At 38.7% G+C, this 19,843-nt stretch overlaps 1 protein-coding gene across 9 annotated transcripts in view; it reads right to left on the minus strand.

Moving 5' to 3' along the window:
- LOC128694630 (uncharacterized) overlaps positions 1 to 19,843 on the minus strand; it is a 215,196-nt gene that overhangs the window by 82,106 nt on the left and 113,247 nt on the right. For all 9 annotated transcript variants that reach the window (XM_070095932.1, XM_070095931.1, XM_070095927.1 and 6 more), the window contains one exon: positions 6,540 to 6,696. In XM_070095932.1, coding sequence (XP_069952033.1) covers positions 6,540 to 6,696 — 157 coding nt within the window. The remainder of the gene's footprint in view (positions 1 to 6,539; positions 6,697 to 19,843) is intronic.

The raw sequence follows: 19,843 nt of genomic DNA on the forward strand, positions 1-19,843 counted from the left end.
ACCATACACTTGCAACATCTGCCACATTGCCCCCCTATCCACCCTGTCATACGCCTTTTCCAAATCCATAAATGCCACAAAGACCTCTTTAGCCTTATCTAAATACTGTTCACTTATATGTTTCACTGTAAACACCTGGTCCACACACCCCCTACCTTTCCTAAAGCCTCCTTGTTCATCTGCTATCCTATTCTCCGTCTTACTCTTAATTCTTTCAATTATAACTCTACCATACACTTTACCAGGTACACTCAACAGACTTATCCCCCTATAATTTTTGCACTCTCTTTTATCCCCTTTGCCTTTATACAAAGGAACTATGCATGCTCTCTGCCAATCCCTAGGTACCTTACCCTCTTCCATACATTTATTAAATAATTGCACCAACCACTCCAAAACTATATCCCCACCTGCTTTTAACATTTCTATCTTTATCCCATCAATCCCGGCTGCCTTACCCCCTTTCATTTTACCTACTGCCTCACGAACTTCTCCCACACTCACAACTGGCTCTTCCTCACTCCTACAAGATGTTATTCCTCCTTGCCCTAAACACGAAATCACAGCTTCCCTATCTTCATCAACATTTAACAATTCCTCAAAATATTCCTTCCATCTTCCCAATACCTCTACCTCTCCATTTAATAACTCTCCTCTCCTATTTTTAACTGACAAATCCATTTGTTCTCTAGGCTTTCTTAACTTGTTAATCTCACTCCAAAACTTTTTCTTATTTTCAACAAAATTTGTTGATAACATCTCACCCACTCTCTCATTTGCTCTCTTTTTACATTGCTTCACCACTCTCTTAACTTCTCTCTTTTTCTCCATATACTCTTCCCTCCTTGCATCACTTCTACTTTGTAAAAACTTCTCATATTAAATTATGAGAATCAAATACAAAATGGGAGTTAACACAGTTACTTTTTGATGATGATACTATGCTTTTGGGAGTTTGGGAGGGCGTGTAAAGGTAGATAGATGAAAGTGAACATAGATAAGAGTAAAGTGATGAGGGTATCACATGATTTAGATAAAGAAAAATTGGATACCACATTGGAGGGAGGGAGAATGAAAGAAATTAATATTTTCAGATATTTGGGAGTTGACTTGTCAGCAGATGGGTTTATGAAGGATGAGGTTAACCATAAAAAAGAAGTGAGTGGTGCTATGTGGTATCTGTGAAGACACAAAACGTTATCCACGGAGGCAAAGAAGGGAACGTACAAGAGTATAGTGGTACCAACACTCTTATACGGGTGTGAAGCATGGGTTGTAAATGCTGCAGTGAGGAGGAGGCTGGAGGCAGTGAAGATGTTGTGTCTAAGGGCAATGTGTGGTGCAAATATGCAGAGAATTTGTAGTGTGGAAATTAGGAAATTTGGAGTTACTAAAAGTATTAGTCAGAGGGCTCAAGAGGGATTGTTGAGGTGGCTTGGTCATTTAAAGAGAATGGAACAAAGTAGAACGACTTGGAGAGCACATAAATCTGTAGGGGAAGGAAGGCGGTGTAAGGGGTGTCCTTGCAAAGGTTGGAGGGAGAGGGTAAAGGAGGTTTTGTGGGCAAGGGGCTTGGACTTTCAGCAAGAGTGAGTGAGCGTGTTAGATAGGAGTGAATGGAGACGAATTGTTTTTGGGATCTGATGAGGTATTGGAGTGTGAGCAGGGTATTATTTTGTGAAGGGGTTCAGGGAAATTGGTTAGCTGGACTCAAGTCTTGGAAATGGGAAGTACAATGCCTACACTTTAAAGGAGGGTTTTGGGATATTGGCAGTTTGGAGAGACATCTAAACTGTCATATCTGAGAGCCTTTGCAAAGACTGATTATGTATGAGCGATGGTGAAAGTGTTAAATGATAATGAAAGTTTCTTTCTTTCTTCATGGGTCACCCTGCCTCGGTGGGAAACGGCCGTGTTTAAAAAAATAAAGAAAAATAATGAAAAGCATAAGATATACTGGCAATGCTTTTTCTTTTATACTGTAATACTAATACACGTACAGTGGAACTTCATTTTTCGGCCGCTGCATTTATCAGCCGATTTGTATTTAGGTCAGTTTTACTCCATATTTCAGCCATATTAGACGCGGCCCGCCACAACGCCGTGCATAGGCGAGTCAGTCTCCCATTGTCTGTCAGCGAGTGAGCATATACTCCGCGTATTCATCCAAACATTTCCTTAAAATCCATCGTTTTTGGTGGTTTTTTATTAAATGTGACTGTGAAATAAGCCACCATGGGCCCAAAGAAAGTTCCTAGTAAAGTTCCTTTGATAAAGAAAGTGAGAAACACGATGGAATTTAAGAAGGAAGTAAGATCACAAACAAATGAAGATGTGGAGTTGTTGTTGTTGTGGATCAGGGAAAAACAGTTGGGGGGAGTGTTTCTGAGATGATCACTTGTGAGAAGGCAAAGCAGTTGCATGCGGATCTTGACAGATTATTATTCAATATTATTATTCAATATTATTCAGGCAACAGAATATTATTCAATATTACGCTAATATCAACTCCACGGCTTATTTATCTATTACAATTGATCTAATATGATATAATAAACAATATAAACAACATAGAAACATGGTATGTTTATACTCAAGCGGTCGCCGTCACTCCCGAGGTAAAGTAATTATCCCTCTGACCACAGTTTCCCATGCTTCCCCTTCTGAGGTATAAGAGAAAACAGAGTTTTGGAGAGACTAACTACACTAGATCACTAGTGCATTAAGAAAAACGCTGAAACAAATGCGATTTTCTCGGAAAAAAAATGCCAAAGAGGACCTACATCACACAGGAGGAAAAGGCACTGCCAGGACACAAGCCTATGAAAGACAGGCTTACCAAAGCGACAGAGAGGGCTTTGATACCTGAAGTCTTTATGGAGGGGGTTTCCCCTTCCAAAAAATAATTGGTCTTCCCTCTCTCCTTCCCTGTCTTCCATAAGCCAACAATAGTCTTCAATAAAGGTATGTAATAGTGATTTAAATTCTCATTTATTTATTTTATTTAATTCTCATTATTTTGTGTATGTAAAATTATAATTAATCTTTAAAAAATGTGTTTTTTGTTAATATTTTTGGGTGTCTGGAATGGATTAACCCTTTGACTGTCGTGGCCGTATATATACATCTTATGAGGTACCGTGTTTGACGTATATATACTTATAAATTCTAGCGGCTTCAAATCAAGCAGGAGAAAGCTGGTAGGCCCACATGTGAGAGAATTGGTCTGTGTGGTCAGTGTGCACCATATAAAAAAAATCCTGGAGCACGCAGTGCATAATGAGAAAAAAAAAAAAAACTCCGACGGTTTTTTTAATTAAAATGCCGACTTTGTGGTCTATTTTCGTATAGTATTTATGGTTGTATTCTCGTTTTCTTGGTCTCATTTGCTAGAATGGAAAACATATTATAGAAATAGAGGTGATTTTGATTGATTTTACTATAAAAAGAACCTAGAAATGGAGCTCAAAGTAGGGGAAATGTTTGATTTTTGCCAATGTTCAAAAGTAAACAAATGATGCCATTGTCCAATAAATGTCCAGCTAGCCATTCTAATATGCAGTCATGAATGGGTTGATGTTATTTATACAATTATTACAGTAGTCTGCATAATAGTAAGTCTTCTATTTTTTGTTTGAATAAAAATTCAAAATAGAAAGCAAGAGTAATATCAGAGGGGCTTGGAGACATGATTGATGAGCAAAGAAAATGTTATTTTAGAGCCAGGAATGTCTGCATTGTTCATTCTGGACCTTATTTTAAAATTGTCATATTTTTTAGTTTTCGTGAAATTGGCCAAATTGCAAATTTCTGACCACATTATTAGGTAGTTGAAATCGGTAAATGGGCAGTTTCTTGTACTCAATCGATAGAAAAAATGGAGTTCTAAAGAAATAGCTATGAGATTGGGCGACTGGAACAATGGAATTAGCCGAAAATAGGGCTCAAAGTGGGCGAAATCGTCGATTTGTAAACAGCGCCGAGGCCGCTAACTTCGCGAGAGCATAATTCCGTTAGTTTTCCATCAAATTTCTTTTTTTGGTGTAATTACAATCAGGAAAAGATTCTCAATCATTTCATAAGAAAAAATAATTTTTTTTTTTTTAAATTTTGCGACACCAGGAGACACCTCAGGATTGGGGGTTGCGACAGTCAAAGGGTTAATTGTATTAATTCTTATGGGAAATATTGCTCTGAATTTAGGCCGACCTTCTTGAATGGATTACAGCTAAAAAACGAGGTTCCACTGTAAATTAGTTTTGGTATGTATAATGTATACACGTGTGCATGTATGTGAGTGCATGTGTATGCACTTAACAATTCAGAAACAATTAGGTAAAAGACACGTGCACTGATCAAAACATTTATTTAGGAAATACTTTGCCACAAGTGGCTTCTGTAGTCTTAGGAAGATGCCACTTGTGGCAGAACATTTCCTCAATGTCTTGATCAGTGTATGTTTGTGTTTTACCTCACAAGTATTAGTTGTAAATACATGATCATGAAGTACAGCCTCTCCTCACTTAAAGACGGAGTTCTGTTCCTAAGACCACGTCAGTAAACGAATTCATTGTTAAGCGAGGAGCCTACTATAATGGTAGTGAGTGTCAACCATCTTTGATTACCTGGAGTTTACCTGGAGAGAGTTCCGAGGGTCAACGCCCCCGCAGCCCGGTCTGTGACCAGGCCTCCTGGTGGATCGGAGCCTGATCAACCAGGCTGTTACTGCTGGCTGCATGCAAACCAACGTACGAGCCACAGCCCGGCTGGTCAGGTACCGACTTTAGGTGCTTGTCCAGTGCCAGCTTGAAGACTGCCAGGGGTCTGTTGGTAATCCCCCTTATGTATGCTGGGAGGCAGTTGAACAGTCTCAGGCCCCTGACACTTATTGTATGGTCTCTTAACGTGCTAGTGACACCCCTGCTTTTCATTGGGGGGATGTTGCATCGTCTGCCAAGTCTTTTGCTTTTGTAGTGAGTGATTTTCGTGTGCAAGTTCGGTACTAGTCCCTCTAGGATTTTCCAGGTGTATATAATCATGTATCTCTCCCGCCTGCATTCCAGGGAATACAGGTTCAGGAACCTCAAGCGCTCCCAGTAACTGAGGTGTTTTATCTCCGTTATGCGCGCCGTGAAGATTCTCTGTACATTTTCTAGGTCAGCAATTTCACCTGCCTTGAAAGGTGCTGTTAGTGTGCAGCAATATTCCAGCCTAGATAGAACAAGTGACCTGAAGAGTGTCATCATGGGCTTGGCCTCCCTAGTTTTGAAGGTTCTCATTATCCATCCTGTCATTTTTCTAGCAGATGCGATTGATACAATGTTATGGTCCTTGAAGGTGAGATCCTCCGACATGATCACTCCCAGGTCTTTGACGTTGGTGTTTCGCTCTATTTTGTGGCCAGAATTTGTTTTGTACTCTGAAGAAGATTTAATTTCCTCGTGTTTACCATATCTGAGTAATTGAAATTTCCCATCATTGAACTTCATATTGTTTTCTGCAGCCCACTGAAAGATTTGGTTGATGTCCACCTGGAGCCTTGCAGTGTCTGCAATGGAAGACACTGTCATGCAGATTCGGGTGTCATCTGCAAAGGAAGACACGGTGCTGTGGCTGACATCCTTGTCTATGTCAGATATGAGGATGAGGAACAAGATGGGAGCGAGTACTGTGCCTTGTGGAACAGAGCTTTTCACCGTAGCTGCCTCGGACTTTACTCTGTTGACTACTACTCTCTGTGTTCTGTAAGTGAGGAAATTATAGATCCATTGACCAACTTTTCCTGTTATTCCTTTAGCACGCATTTTGTGCGCTATTACGCCATGGTCACACTTGTCGAAGGCTTTTGCAAAGTCTGTATATATTACATCTGCATTCTTTTTGTCTTCTAGTGCATCTAGGACCTTGTCGTAGTGATCCAATAGTTGAGACAGACAGGAGCGACCTGTTCTAAACCCATGTTGCCCTGGGTTGTGTAATTGATGGGTTTCTAGATGGGTGGTGATCTTGCTTCTTAGGACCCTTTCAAAGATTTTTATGATATAGGATGTTAGTGCTATCGGTCTGTAGTTCTTTGCTATTGCTTTACTGCCCCCTTTGTGGAGTGGGGCTGTCTGTTGTTTTTAGTAACTGTGGGACGACCCCCGTGTCCATGCTCCCTCTCCATAGGGTGGTAAAAGTACGTGATAGGGGCTTCTTGCAGTTCTTGATGAACACGGAGTTCATCAAGAACTTCAAGAAGCTTTAATATCACCTTTTGCACCATTTATAACATTTTTAGTATATTTTTAAATGTTTATACAGTAGTGTACAGTATATTGTAATAAACAGAAGAGAGGAAATCAGCTCTAATATACACTATTTAGGTATACACACTAGTCAGAGAGCCCATCGTAAGGCCGAGTCATCGGTAAATGAGTACATTGCTAAGTGAGGAGAGGTTGTACTGTACATATTACTTTTTAAATATTTTTCATTGGGAGTCTTTCATGGGAAAACCTCCTACAATGGAAAAATTATAACATATACATCATGCCTACCATATGTGGTCGTACAACATCAAGAATATGCTGGCATTCCATAAGCTGCATTGCAACTGTTTCTAAGGATGTATGCCTTAACATAGCTTCCTCATCATCAACACTGTTTATAATGTTTGAAGTGAGAATACTGTCTTGCTCTTCTTTCAAAGGAAATCTGGAAAGAAAATGAGAGTTCATTAACCACCTTTGTGTTTCTAACATTAAAAAGCTAAAACTAAAAAGCTTCAAGCTTTTATCTTTTTTTTTTTTTTGTTTTTTTTTTTACTTTGGCAATTTTTGTAATAATATTTTATATTCTACTACATTGTATTTAAAGAAGAGGTAAACCCACTTGGGTCATTCAGGAGTAATGCAGGCTCAAGCTTCCTTTCGCTAGTTATAAACTGGTTTCTAACCAGCGAATCTGTTAGTGATGGCATCTAGACTCTTTTATACATTTGACATTGTTTAACTGACACTTTACAGAACATTACCATCATTATATTTATGGAAAGTGCTAAGCCCATAACAGTCATTCAGCTCTGCTTGACAGAAGTGAATGAGATGGTGTGGAAGGGGAGAGGTGGTGTTGAGGAAGGGACATCAGTTGAAATGATTGGGTCACAGTTGATGTAGCAAATCAGTCAGCTAAAACAATCACAGTATGTTGCACCACAGAAGTAGAGTAAGGAGTGTACACTTTCTAATACACAACCAGATTAACACATGAAAACAATTTAGAGATTTTGAAAACAAACCACAGTATTTGTTACTTACCAGCCCCACGAGTTAACCTATGTCACAAAATGAGGAGATATACTCCACACAGTACTACACTTCCAGTCCCCAAAATAAGTTTTTTACATAAATCCTACTGGAAATTGAGCAACATACTTTATCAAAATATGTACCAATTGTTTTGAACTTGAAGCACTATAATAGTTTGTCAGTAGCTTAAAAATGCCCTTTGTGAGGGATTCCTAAGTTTCTTTTTTTTTTTTTTTTTTTTGAAGTTAGATTAAGCTTTGAGTTGTTTTAATACTGTAAAATATATTAAGTTTTCAAGAGCAAGGGGCTAGTAGCCCCTTCTCTTGCTTCGGTGGGAGATGGCCAACTTGTTAAAGAAAAAAAAAATTCATTTTTCTTGTTAGGCCACCCTGCCTTGGTAAGATATGGCCAAATTATTAAAAAAAAATTATCAAGTTTTATTTACCATATATGTACAAAGATTATACTGTAGTTTTAACTTTCTTTTTAAAAAATGGGTTAGGATGCATTTTTCAGTAATGTGTATAAATATGGTTATTAGATAATTTTTTTTCCACATTAACCATCTCCCACCACAGTAGGGTGACAAAAAAAAAATCAACATTTATTCAATAAGTTATTTTTTTTTTTATTATCACACTGGCTGATTCCCACCAAGGCAGGGTGGCCCGAAAAAGAAAAACTTTCACCATCATTCACTCCATCACTGTCTTGCCAGAAGGGTGCTTTACACTACAGTTTTTAAACTGCAACATTAACACCCCTCCTTCAGAGTGCAGGCACTGTACTTCCCATCTCCAGGACTCAAGTCCGGCCTGCCGGTTTCCCTGAACCCCTTCATAAATGTTACTTTGCTCACACTCCAACAGCACGTCAAATATTAAAAACCATTTGTCTCCATTCACTCCTATCAAACACGCTCACGCATGCCTGCTGGAAGTCCAAGCCCCTCGCACACAAAACCTCCTTTACCCCCTCTCTCCAACCTTTCCTAGGTCGACCCCTACCCCGCCTTCCTTCCACTACAGACTGATACACTCTTGAAGTCATTCTGTTTCGCTCCATTCTCTCTACATGTCCGAACCACCTCAACAACCCTTCCTCAGCCCTCTGGACAACAGTTTTGGTAATCCCGCACCTCCTCCTAACTTCCAAACTACGAATTCTCTGCATTATATTCACACCACACATTGCCCTCAGACATGACATCTCCACTGCCTCCAGCCTTCTCCTCGCTGCAACATTCATCACCCATGCTTCACACCCATATAAGAGCGTTGGTAAAACTATACTCTCATACATTCCCCTCTTTGCCTCCAAGGACAAAGTTCTTTGTCTCCACAGACTCCTAAGTGCACCACTCACTCTTTTCCCCTCATCAATTCTATGATTCACCTCATCTTTCATAGACCCATCCGCTGACACGTCCACTCCCAAATATCTGAATACATTCACCTCCTCCATACTCTCTCCCTCCAATCTGATATTCAATCTTTCATCACCTAATCTTTTTGTTATCCTCATAACCTTACTCTTTCCTGTATTCACCTTTAATTTTCTTCTTTTGCACACCCTACCAAATTCATCCACCAATCTCTGCAACTTCTCTTCAGAATCTCCCAAGAGCACAGTGTCATCAGCAAAGAGCAGCTATGACAACTCCCACTTTGTGTGTGATTCTTCATCTTTTAACTCCACGCCTCTTGCCAAGACCCTCGCATTTACTTCTCTTACAACCCCATCTATAAATATATTAAACAATCACGGTGACATCACACATCCTTGTCTAAGGCCTACTTTTACTGGGAAAAAATTTCCCTCTTTCCTACATACTCTAACTTGAGCCTCACTATCCTCGTAAAAACTCTTCACTGCTTTCAGTAACCTACCTCCTACACCATACACTTGCAACATCTGCCACATTGCCCCCCTATCCACCATGTCATATGCCTTTTCCAAATCCATAAATGCCACAAAGACCTCTTTAGCCTTATCTAAATACTGTTCACTTATATGTTTCACTGTAAACACCTGGTCCACACACCCCCTACCTTTCCTAAAGCCTCCTTGTTCATCTGCTATCCTATTCTCCGTCTTACTCTTAATTCTTTCAATAATAACTCTACCATACACTTTACCAGGTATACTCAGCAGACTTATCCCCCTATAATTTTTGCACTCTCTTTTATCCCCTTTGCCTTTATACAAAGGAACTATGCATGCTCTCTGCCAATCCCTAGGTACCTTACCCTCTTCCATACATTTATTAAATAATTGCACCAACCACTCCAAAACTATATCCCCACCTGCTTTTAACATTTCTGTCTTTATCCCATCAATCCCGGCTGCCTTACCCCCTTTCATTTTACCTACTGCCTCACGAACTTCCCCCACACTCACAACTGGCTCTTCCTCACTCCTACAAGATGTTATTCCTCCTTGTCCTATACACGAAATCACAGCTTCCCTATCTTCATCAACATTTAACAATTCCTCAAAATATTCCCTCCACCTTCCCAATACCTCTAACTCTCCATTTAATAACTCTCCTCTCCTATATTTAACTGACAAATCCATTTGTTCTCTAGGCTTTCTTAACTTGTTAATCTCACTCCAAAACTTTTTCTTATTTTCAACAAAATTTGTTGATAACATCTCACCCACTCTCTCATTTGCTCTCTTTTTACATTGCTTCACCACTCTCTTAACCTCTCTCTTTTTCTCCATATACTCTTCCCTCCTTGCATCACTTCTACTTTGTAAAAACTTCTCATATGCTAACTTTTTCTCCCTTACTACTCTCTTTACATCATCATTCCACCAATCGCTCCTCTTCCCTCCCGCACCCACTTTCCTACAACCACAAACTTCTGCTGAACACTCTAACACTACATTTTTAAACCTACCCCATACCTCTTCGACCCCATTGCCTATGCTCTCATTAGCCCATCTATCCTCCAATAGCTGTTTATATCTTACCCTAACTGCCTCCTCTTTTAGTTTATAAACCTTCACCTCTCTCTTCCCTGATACTTCTATTCTCCTTGTATCCCATCTACCTTTTACTCTCAGTGTAGCTACAACTAGAAAGTGATCTGATATATCTGTGGGATATAGACAATTTTAATGGCCCTCAAAAATGAAACATCCCCCACTTCTCCTTTAACTCTTTGACTGTTTCGGCCGTATATATACATCTTACGAGCCAGTGTTTCAGATGTACAGTGGAACCTCAAAAATCAAACTGCTCCCAACACAACCAATTATGTAAGTGTATTTTTGTAAGTGCTTTTATAAGTGCATTTTTGAGGGTCTGAAATGGACTAATCTAATTTACATTATTCCTGATGGGAATAAATTCATTCGGTAAAGGCACTCGAACAGCATTCTGGACCGAAGAAAGTTCGATATTTGAGGTTTGGAGGGATATGTTGTGTATCTTTACACATATATGCTTCTAAACTGTTGTATTCTGAGCACCTCTGCAAAAGCAGTGATAATGTGTGAGTGTGGTGAAAGTGTTGAATGATGATGAAAGTATTTTCTTTTTGGGGATTTTCTTTCTTTTTTGGGTCACCCTGCCTCGGTGGGAGATGGCCAACTTGTTGAGAGAAAAAAAAAAAAAAAAAAAAAAAATCTAGTGGCTTCAAATCAAGCAGGAGAAAGCTGGTAGGCCCACATGTGAGATAATGGGTCTATGTGGTCAGTGTGCACTGTATAAAAAAAAATCCTGCAGCACAGTGCATAATGAGGAAAAAAAAAAACTCCGACCGTGTTTTTGGATTAACCCTTTCAGGGTCCAAGGCCCAAATCTGGAGTCACGCACCAGTGTCCAAGAATTTTCAAAAAAAAAAATTTGTTATTTTTTCTTATGAAATCGTAGAGAATCTTTTTGTGAAGGTAATAAAACAAAAAGTACGAAATTTGGTGGAAAATTGACGAAATTATGCTCTCGTGAATTTTGATGTGTCAGCGATGTTTACGAATCGGCGATTTTGCCGACTTTGACTCCCATTTTAGGCCAATTACATTATTCCAATCAACCAAATTCTTAGCTATTTCACTAGTATTACTTCTATTCTATCGATTGAGCACAAGAAATCGCCAAGTCAACTGTTTCAACTACAAAATAAAGTGATCGGAAATTGTTAATTTGGCCAATTTAACACAAAGTTCAAAATATTCCAATTTCAAAATAGGGTCCAGAATGAACAATGTAGGCATTCCTAGCACTAAACTAACATTTCCTCTGTTCATTAGTTATGTTTTGAGGCTTTACAAATAAATTCCATTTTGATTTTTTATTCACATAATGAATTTTTATTCACACCAAAAAATAGAAGATTTACTGTTATGCAATACTGTAATAATTGTATAAATATCATCACCATATTTGTGAATGTATATTAGACCCACCAGCTGACGTGTATTAGATGTGTGAGGTCGTTTGTTTACTCTTGAATATCGGCAAAAATTTAACATTTCCGCTACTTTGAGCTCAGTTTCAAGCCATTTCCAATGCTAAAACCAATCAAAATCATCTCTATTTCTGTAATATGTCTTCCATTCCATCAAATGAGACCAAGAAATCGCAAATACAACTATAAAAAACATACGAAAAAACACTGCAAAGTTGCTGTTTTAATCAAAAAATCATGATTTCATTTTTTTTCTCTCATTATACACAGTGTGCTGCAGGATCTGTTTTATGTGGTGCACACATACCACATAGATGTATTCTCTCATATCTAGGCCCAAATGTACCACTCACAGTTTATCAGAGTGAGCTGAGCTCATGGCGTAGATCTACGGTTTGGACCCTGAACGTAAAGCCGTAGATCTACGGGACGGACCCTGAAAGGGTTAAAATGTCAACTTTGAGGTGTATTTTCATATAGTCTTTAAGGTTGTATTCTCGTTTTCTTGGTTTCATTTGATAGAATGAAAAACACATTGCAGAAATAGAGATTATTTTGATTAGTTTCACGATGAAAATAACCTTGAAATTGAGCTCAAATTAGCGAAAATGTTTGATTTTTACCAATGTTCAAGAGTAAGCAAATCACACCACACCTCCAATACACGTCAACTGGGGAATCTAATATTCTTTTACTAGTGCACTGATATTATTTATACCATTTTTACAATAATGAAGTAGTCTGCATAACAGTAAATCTTCTATTTTTTGTGTGAATAAAAAATCAAAATAGAAAGCAATAGTAATATAAGAGGGGCCTAGAGACATGACTAATGAACAGAGGATATGTTATTTTAGTACCAAGAATGTCTACATTGTTTATTCTGGACCCTATTTTGAAATTGGCATCTTTTTAAATTTGCGTGAAATTGGCCAAATTGCCAATTTCTGACCAATTTATTGGGCAGTTGAAATTGGTAAATGGGCAGTTTCTTGTACTCAATTGATAGAAAAAATAGAGTTCTAAAGAAACAGCTATGAGTTTGGTCAACTGGAACAATGGAATTGGCTGAAAATAAGGCTCAAATTCGGCGAAATCGCCAATGTGTATATATCACTGAGATCACTAACTTCGCGGGAGTGTAATTCCATAAGTTTTCGATCAAATTTCGTACTTTTGGTGTCATTACCATAGGAAAACGATTCTCTATCATTTCACAAGAAAAAATAATTTTTTCTTTTTTCCAAAATTTTTTTCGACAGAATGACAGTTTCAGAAAGGGGCTTGCGACAGTCAAAGGGTTAAAGTGCAGGCACTGTACTTTCCAGCTCCAGGACTAAAGTGTGGCTAACTGGTTTCCATGAATTCCTTCATAAATGTTACCTTGTATACCAAATCTCTAAAACCATTTGTCTCCACTCACCCCAACCTAACATGCCTCCTGGATGCTCAAGCCCTAACTACTTAAAACCTACTTCACACCCTTCCATCCACCTCAGTAGAAACCTAGTAATATGGGTCTAGATAGAACAGACTAAGCAGCCTTTTGTCTTCCCAGCCCCTAACAGTTTCCCATTTTCTGTGTCTACCATTCTCACACCTAAATAATTCAGATAAGTACCCCAGCACATGTCATGCATGGACCAATCTCTGACTGATTACACATCAATGAAGCCACGCAACATGCCTTCTGGACAAGATATGTATTATTCCCATTTCTATGTTCAGGTTCCATGAACTACTAATAGGAATAGCAACCTCTCTGTATAACCTCTATAACTAGTTAATGACTGATTGCATTTACACAGACTATGGCCTTTGTTTTCATTCCCTTATGTGCATGCACAACTGTTTTTTTCCCAATTCCCTAAACTGACCTCAAGCACCATTTTGTACCTGTGTCTGTTAAGTCAGGACCTAGTGTCATCATGGACAACTTGCATTGTTCATGTTGATATTAAATTTTTTCCTCCTTCCTGAGGACAGAAATCTACATACATTCTGTTGGGCACATAAGCTGTGCTCTAGCAAGATTTAGGTGGGAACTTGCACTTCCAGAATGCACAAGTGTAGTCATATTTGAACACTTTAGATGCCACTTAACTATTCTCTTCACCAGCTTATTGTTGGCAAAGAGCATAGTTAAGTGGCAGTGCTTTTCCTGCTTAACCCTTTCAGGGTCCAGACCCATGACCTGAAACTTTTCTACAGGATCCAAGAATTTAAAAAAAAAAAAAAAAGAAAAAAAAAAATTCTTATGACACAAAATGGTAGAGAATATTTTTCTGAAGTTAATAAAACAAAAAGTATGAAATCTGATGGAAAATTGACGAAATTACGCTCTCGCAAATTTTTGCTGCATCAGCGATATTTATGCATCGGCCATTTTGCCCACTTTGACTCCCATTTTAGGCCAATTCTTAGCTATTTCACTAGTATTACTTCTATTTTATCGACTGAGCACAAGAAATCGCCCAATCAACTATTTCAAATACCCAATAAATTGACTGGAAACTCGTAATTTGGCCAATTTCACACAAACTTCAAAATATGTATTCCAATTTCAAAACAGGGTCCAGAATAAACAATGCAGGCATTCTTGGCACTAAAATAACATTTCCTCTGTTTATCAGTTATGTTTCCAGGCTTTATAAATGAATTCCATTTTGATTTTTTATTAACCCAAACCATACCCCGGCCGGGATTGAACCCGCGGTCAGAGAGTCTCAAAACTCCAGCCCGTCGCGTTAGCCACTAGACCAGCTAGCCACAATAAGATTCGTCCAACTAGGTATATTTCTACACCATAGGAAGGTTAGCACAGGCACCACTGTGACCACAAATGCAAGTTTTTACAGACGAATCTCCAGCTAGCGTGGCCGTGACGAACTCTAGCTCAAGTCCCTTCACTGCCGTCAACATGACTCACGAAATCGTAATGACACGATTGCAAACAAACCATACCCCGGCCGGGATTGAACCCGCAGTCAGAGAGACTCATTTGTGGTCACAGTGGTTCCTGTGCTAACCTTCCTATGGTGTAGAAATATACCTAGTTGGACGAATCTTATTGTGGCTAGCTGGTCTAGTGGCTAATGCGACGGGCTTAGTTTTGAGACTCTCTGACCGAGGGTTCAATCCCGGCCGAGGTATGGTTTGTTTGCAATCGTGTCATTACGGTTTTTTATTCACATAATGAATTTTTATTCACACCAAAAAACAGATTTACTGTTATGCAATACTGTAATAATTGTATAAATAATATCAGCGGATTCATGAATGTATATTAGACCCACCAGTTGACATGTATTGGACTCACGACATTATTTGTCTACTCTTGAACATCAGCAACAATTGAACATTTCCACTAATTTGAGCTCAGTTTCAAGCTATTTTCTGTACTAAAACCAATCAAAATCACCTCTATTTCTGTAATATATTTTCCATTCTGTCAATTGAAACCAAGACACCATGAATACAAAGGTAAAAAACATATGAATATGAATATACACAGCAAACTTGCTGTTTTAATCCAAAAACACTGTCACAATCTTATTTCTCAGTATGCACTGCGTGCTGCATGATTGGTTTTATATGGTGCACACTTACCAGAGAGGCATTCTCTCATATCTAGGCCCAAATTTACCACTCACAGTTTATCTGAGTGACCTGAGCTCATGGCATATCACTACGGCTTGGACCCTGGCTTCAAAGCCGTAGAACTTCAGGACAGATGCTCAAAGGGTTAATTGTCTTGGTCATACACTTCTAACCAATCATGGATGAAAGTCATTTACCCATTTACACATCTCAGTGGCAGCTCTCACTACTCAGTGCTCAACTGCAAGCCTATTCTCACATGCACACACACATGTGCACAAGGATAGATTGTGCACTTCATGGGGTTTTATATTAATAAATTAATACTCACTTGGATTATATTGAAAAACATGTGTGCATTATTCCCATTCACAATCCTAGTGATAATACATTCGACAGAACTGATGAAATTTTTGTAGCTTTGATGGACAATTACAAGACCTCTCTTCCATCTCTCTACTATTCCAGCTGTAGCTCACTGTATCAGTGGAAGGAAACCCTCTCCTTTTATGTCATTACTACAGAGTTAGTCCAGCAGTCAGTATTGCAGGACAGATTTAGTGTTCCTAAGCTTTCCTAGGAGAGGTGCATTCTCTAATGGGAACTCTGTGGTTTGTTACCAAGTCGATATATTTTGTGATAACCCAATCAACTACATGAAGGTCGTTAGGGATGCGTGTCACCTGTACACTTGTAACCTCTCACTGTATAAAAACTAATAAGAAAGGCTAAGCAACTGTACTACTCCAATAGATTCACCGAAACAAGAAATATAAAAAAGACCTGGAAGACACACTCACAGATTCTGGGCACCCACAAACTGAAAAAAACTAGGGACATTGTCCTAACTATACTGAATAAAACACAACTACAGCCTACTGATACAGTTAACAAAATAAATGACTTTCTCAACCATACGATCAAATCTCACCAGTAAAATCCCAGGTACCAATGCCCGAGCAAGTGATTACTTATATGGGAATTTCCCACTCTCCTTCTATCTTGCACCAAAGGAGCCCACAGAAGCCACTACAATTATTAAGTTACTTAAAAATAAAACAGGAAATCTGGCTCAAGTTCCACTATTATTGTGCAAACGAGTTACTCGTGTTCTTTTGCCTACTATTTCATTACTCTAACAAATCATTAGAAACCAGCATTTTCCCAATAGCAAGGGTCACACCAATACACAAAGGTGGTGACCCCACAGATGCAAACAACTACACGAAATATCAAACTTACCATTGCTATCCAAAATCTTCGAGAAACTTGTGCACAAGAGATCATGTTCCTTCATAACAGTGCAAAGCATCCTCAACCCCTGCCAATTTGGCTTCAGGAAAAGCAAAAGCACAAACGACGCAATTGTAAAAATGCTAGACCTGCTTTGCATAGCCCTTGAAAAAATGAATATCCATTAGGACTCTTTATCGACCTAAGGAAAGCTTTTGGTATAGTAGACTACAGCATCCTACTCCACAAACTTGATTATTATGGTATAAGAGACCATGCACTTACATATTTCAAATCCTGCCTTACTAACAGGCATCAATACGTCTCTATTAATGACAACCTCATCAATAAGACCACTGGATACTGGAGTGCCACAGGGAAGTGTCCTTGGTCCCCTGCTCTTCCCCTTATACATCAATTATCTTCCTAATGTATCACAACACCTTAAACCTATTTTCTTTGCTGACGATATGACTTATGTCATCTCCCACCCTAATCTTGCCTCGCTCAACACTATTGTTAACGAAAAGCTAGTAAAAATATTGACCTGGATGACCGCTAATAAACTTACACTTAATACTGACAAAACCTTCTACATTTTGTTTGGGACCAGAACAGGGGCTGCCCAGCTGAACATTATGATTGACAACACTCTTATTGCTAAACATAATGAGGAAAAATTCCTGGGTCTTCACCTTGACAGCAACCTGAAATTCAACACCCATATCCAACACATAACAAAAAAAAGTATGCAAAACAGTTGGGATCCTCTCCAAGACACGTTATTACGTGCCACAATCAGCCCTACTCACACTATACTATTCACTCATCTATCCCTACCTCACCTATGCTATTTGTGCCTGGGGATCAACAGCAGCAACCCACCTAAAACCAATAACAACTCAACAAAAAGCCACAGTAAGAATTATCACATAATCCAATGCTAGACAACAACCCTTTTCCCCCACTCTTCAAAGACCTAAACTTACTTGCTGTACAGAACATTCACACCTACTACTGTGCAACCTACGTTCACAAAATTCTAATATTAACCCTGAACTAAAACACTTTCTTGACAATTGCAACAACACTCAGACACAATACCAAATACAAAAATCTCCCTGACATTCCACGTGTCCGGCTAAATCTCTACAAAAATTTGATGTACATAAAAAGGCCTAAAATCTGGAACTCCCTGCCTGAAAACTCTAGAACCACAGACTCAACCACCGTTTTCAAAACTACCATTAAAAAAAAATCTTATCTCCCTAACACACCCCATCAACAGCTAACTAAATGAAAACTACCTAATCCTCTTTCATATACCATGAACATATCCAAAACAAAATAGACTTACTCTTGTTATCTGCAATTCTCCCTAATTTACACTTACACTCACCCAAATGACAGTAAACATAAAATTCCTAATATATCTATTGCCTAATAAATCTTAAATTAGTCCTAAGTTTGCCTAAGATATTTTCCCAATATAGGAGCTTTAATAGGAACAGTTTATGATGCCAAGACAAAACCATTCCCATTACTAAATGTATTAATTGTAATATTGTAATATGTTTTGTACTATCTCACTATAATAAATCTAATTAATCACTTCAGTTACCTAACTTTTATATAATTATGCAATAATGTATGTTAAATTGCACTGCTCCATAACCCATGTCACTACAGAGTAAGAATTAGGATTAGTCTGCCCGAAATGCATAGGCATGCTAGGAGCCTTCTTTATAGTTAATATTTTATAACATGTAAACCACACATTGTAAGCTTTGCAAGGAAATAAACATTTTCATTTTCATGATATATGTACATATATGGGCATTTATGGAATTAGAAAAGGCATATGATAGAGTGGATAGGGGAGCAATGTGGCAGATGTTACAAGTATATAGAATAGGTGGTAAGTTACTAAATGCTGTAAAGAGTTTTTATGGGGATAGTGAGGCTCAGGTTAGGGTGTGTAGAAGAGAGGGAGACTACTTCCCGGTAAAAGTAGGTCTTAGACAGGGATGTGTAATGTCACCATGGTTGTTTAATATATTTATACATGGGTTGTAAAAGAAGTAAATGCTAGGGTGTTCGGGTGAGGGGTGGGATTAAATTATGGGGAATCAAATACAAAATGGGAACTGACACAGTTACTTTTTGCTGATGATACTGTGCTTATGGGAGATTCTAAAGAAAAATTGCAAAGGTTGGTAGACAAGTTTGGGAGTGTGTGTAAAGGTAGAAAGTTGAAAGTGAGCATAGAAAAGAGTGAGGTGATGAGGGTATCAAATGATTTAGATAAAGAAAAATTGGATATCAAATTGGGGAGGAGTAGTATGGAAGAAGTGAATGTTTTCAGATATTTGAGAGTTGACGTGTCAGCAGATGGATTTATGAAGGATGAGGTTAATCATAGAATTGATGAAGGAAAAAAGGAGAGTGGTGCGTTTAGATATATGTGGAGACAAAAAACGTTAGCTATGGAGGCAAAAAAGGGAATGTATGAAAGTATAGTAGTACCAACATTCTTATATGGGTGTGAAGCTTCGGTTGTAAATGCTGCAGCGAGGAGGCGGTTGGAGGCAGTGGAGATGTCCTGTCCAAGGGCAATGTGTGGTGTAAATATTATGCAGAAAATTCGGAGTGTGGAAATTAGGAGAAAGTGTGGAGTTAATAAAAGTATTAGTCAGAGGGCTGAAGAGGGGTTGTTGAGGTGGTTTGGTCCTTTATAGAAAATGGATCAAAGTAGAATGACATGGAGAGCGTATAAATCTGTAGGGGAAGGAAGGCGGGGTAGGGGTCGTCCTCGAAAAGGTTGGAGGGGGTAAAGGTGGTTTTGTGGGCGAGGGGTTTGGACCTCCAGCAAGCGTGCGTGAGCATGTTAGATAGGAGTAAATGGAGACGAATGGTATTTGGGACCTGATGAGCTGCTGGAGTGTGAGCAGGGTAATATTTAGTGAAGGGATTCAGGGAAACCGGTTATTTTTATATAGCTGGACTTGAGTCCTGGAAATGGGAATTATAATGCCTGCACTTTAAAGGAGGGGTTTGGGATATTGGCAGTTTGGAGGGATATGTTGTGTATCTTTATACGTATATGCTTTTAAACTGTTGTATTCTGAGCACCTCTGCAAAAACAGTGATTATGTGTGAGTGAGGTGAAAGTGTTGAATGATGATGAAAGTATTTTCTCTTAGGGGATTTTCTTTCTTTTTTTGGGTCACCCTGCCTCGGTGGGGATGACCGACTTGTTGAAAAAAAAAAAAATGTACATCCCCACAAGTGCATACACTGGTC

The sequence above is a fragment of the Cherax quadricarinatus genome, chromosome 51 (genome assembly GCF_038502225.1).
Source record: "Cherax quadricarinatus isolate ZL_2023a chromosome 51, ASM3850222v1, whole genome shotgun sequence".
Classification (NCBI taxonomy): Eukaryota; Metazoa; Arthropoda; class Malacostraca; order Decapoda; family Parastacidae; genus Cherax; species Cherax quadricarinatus.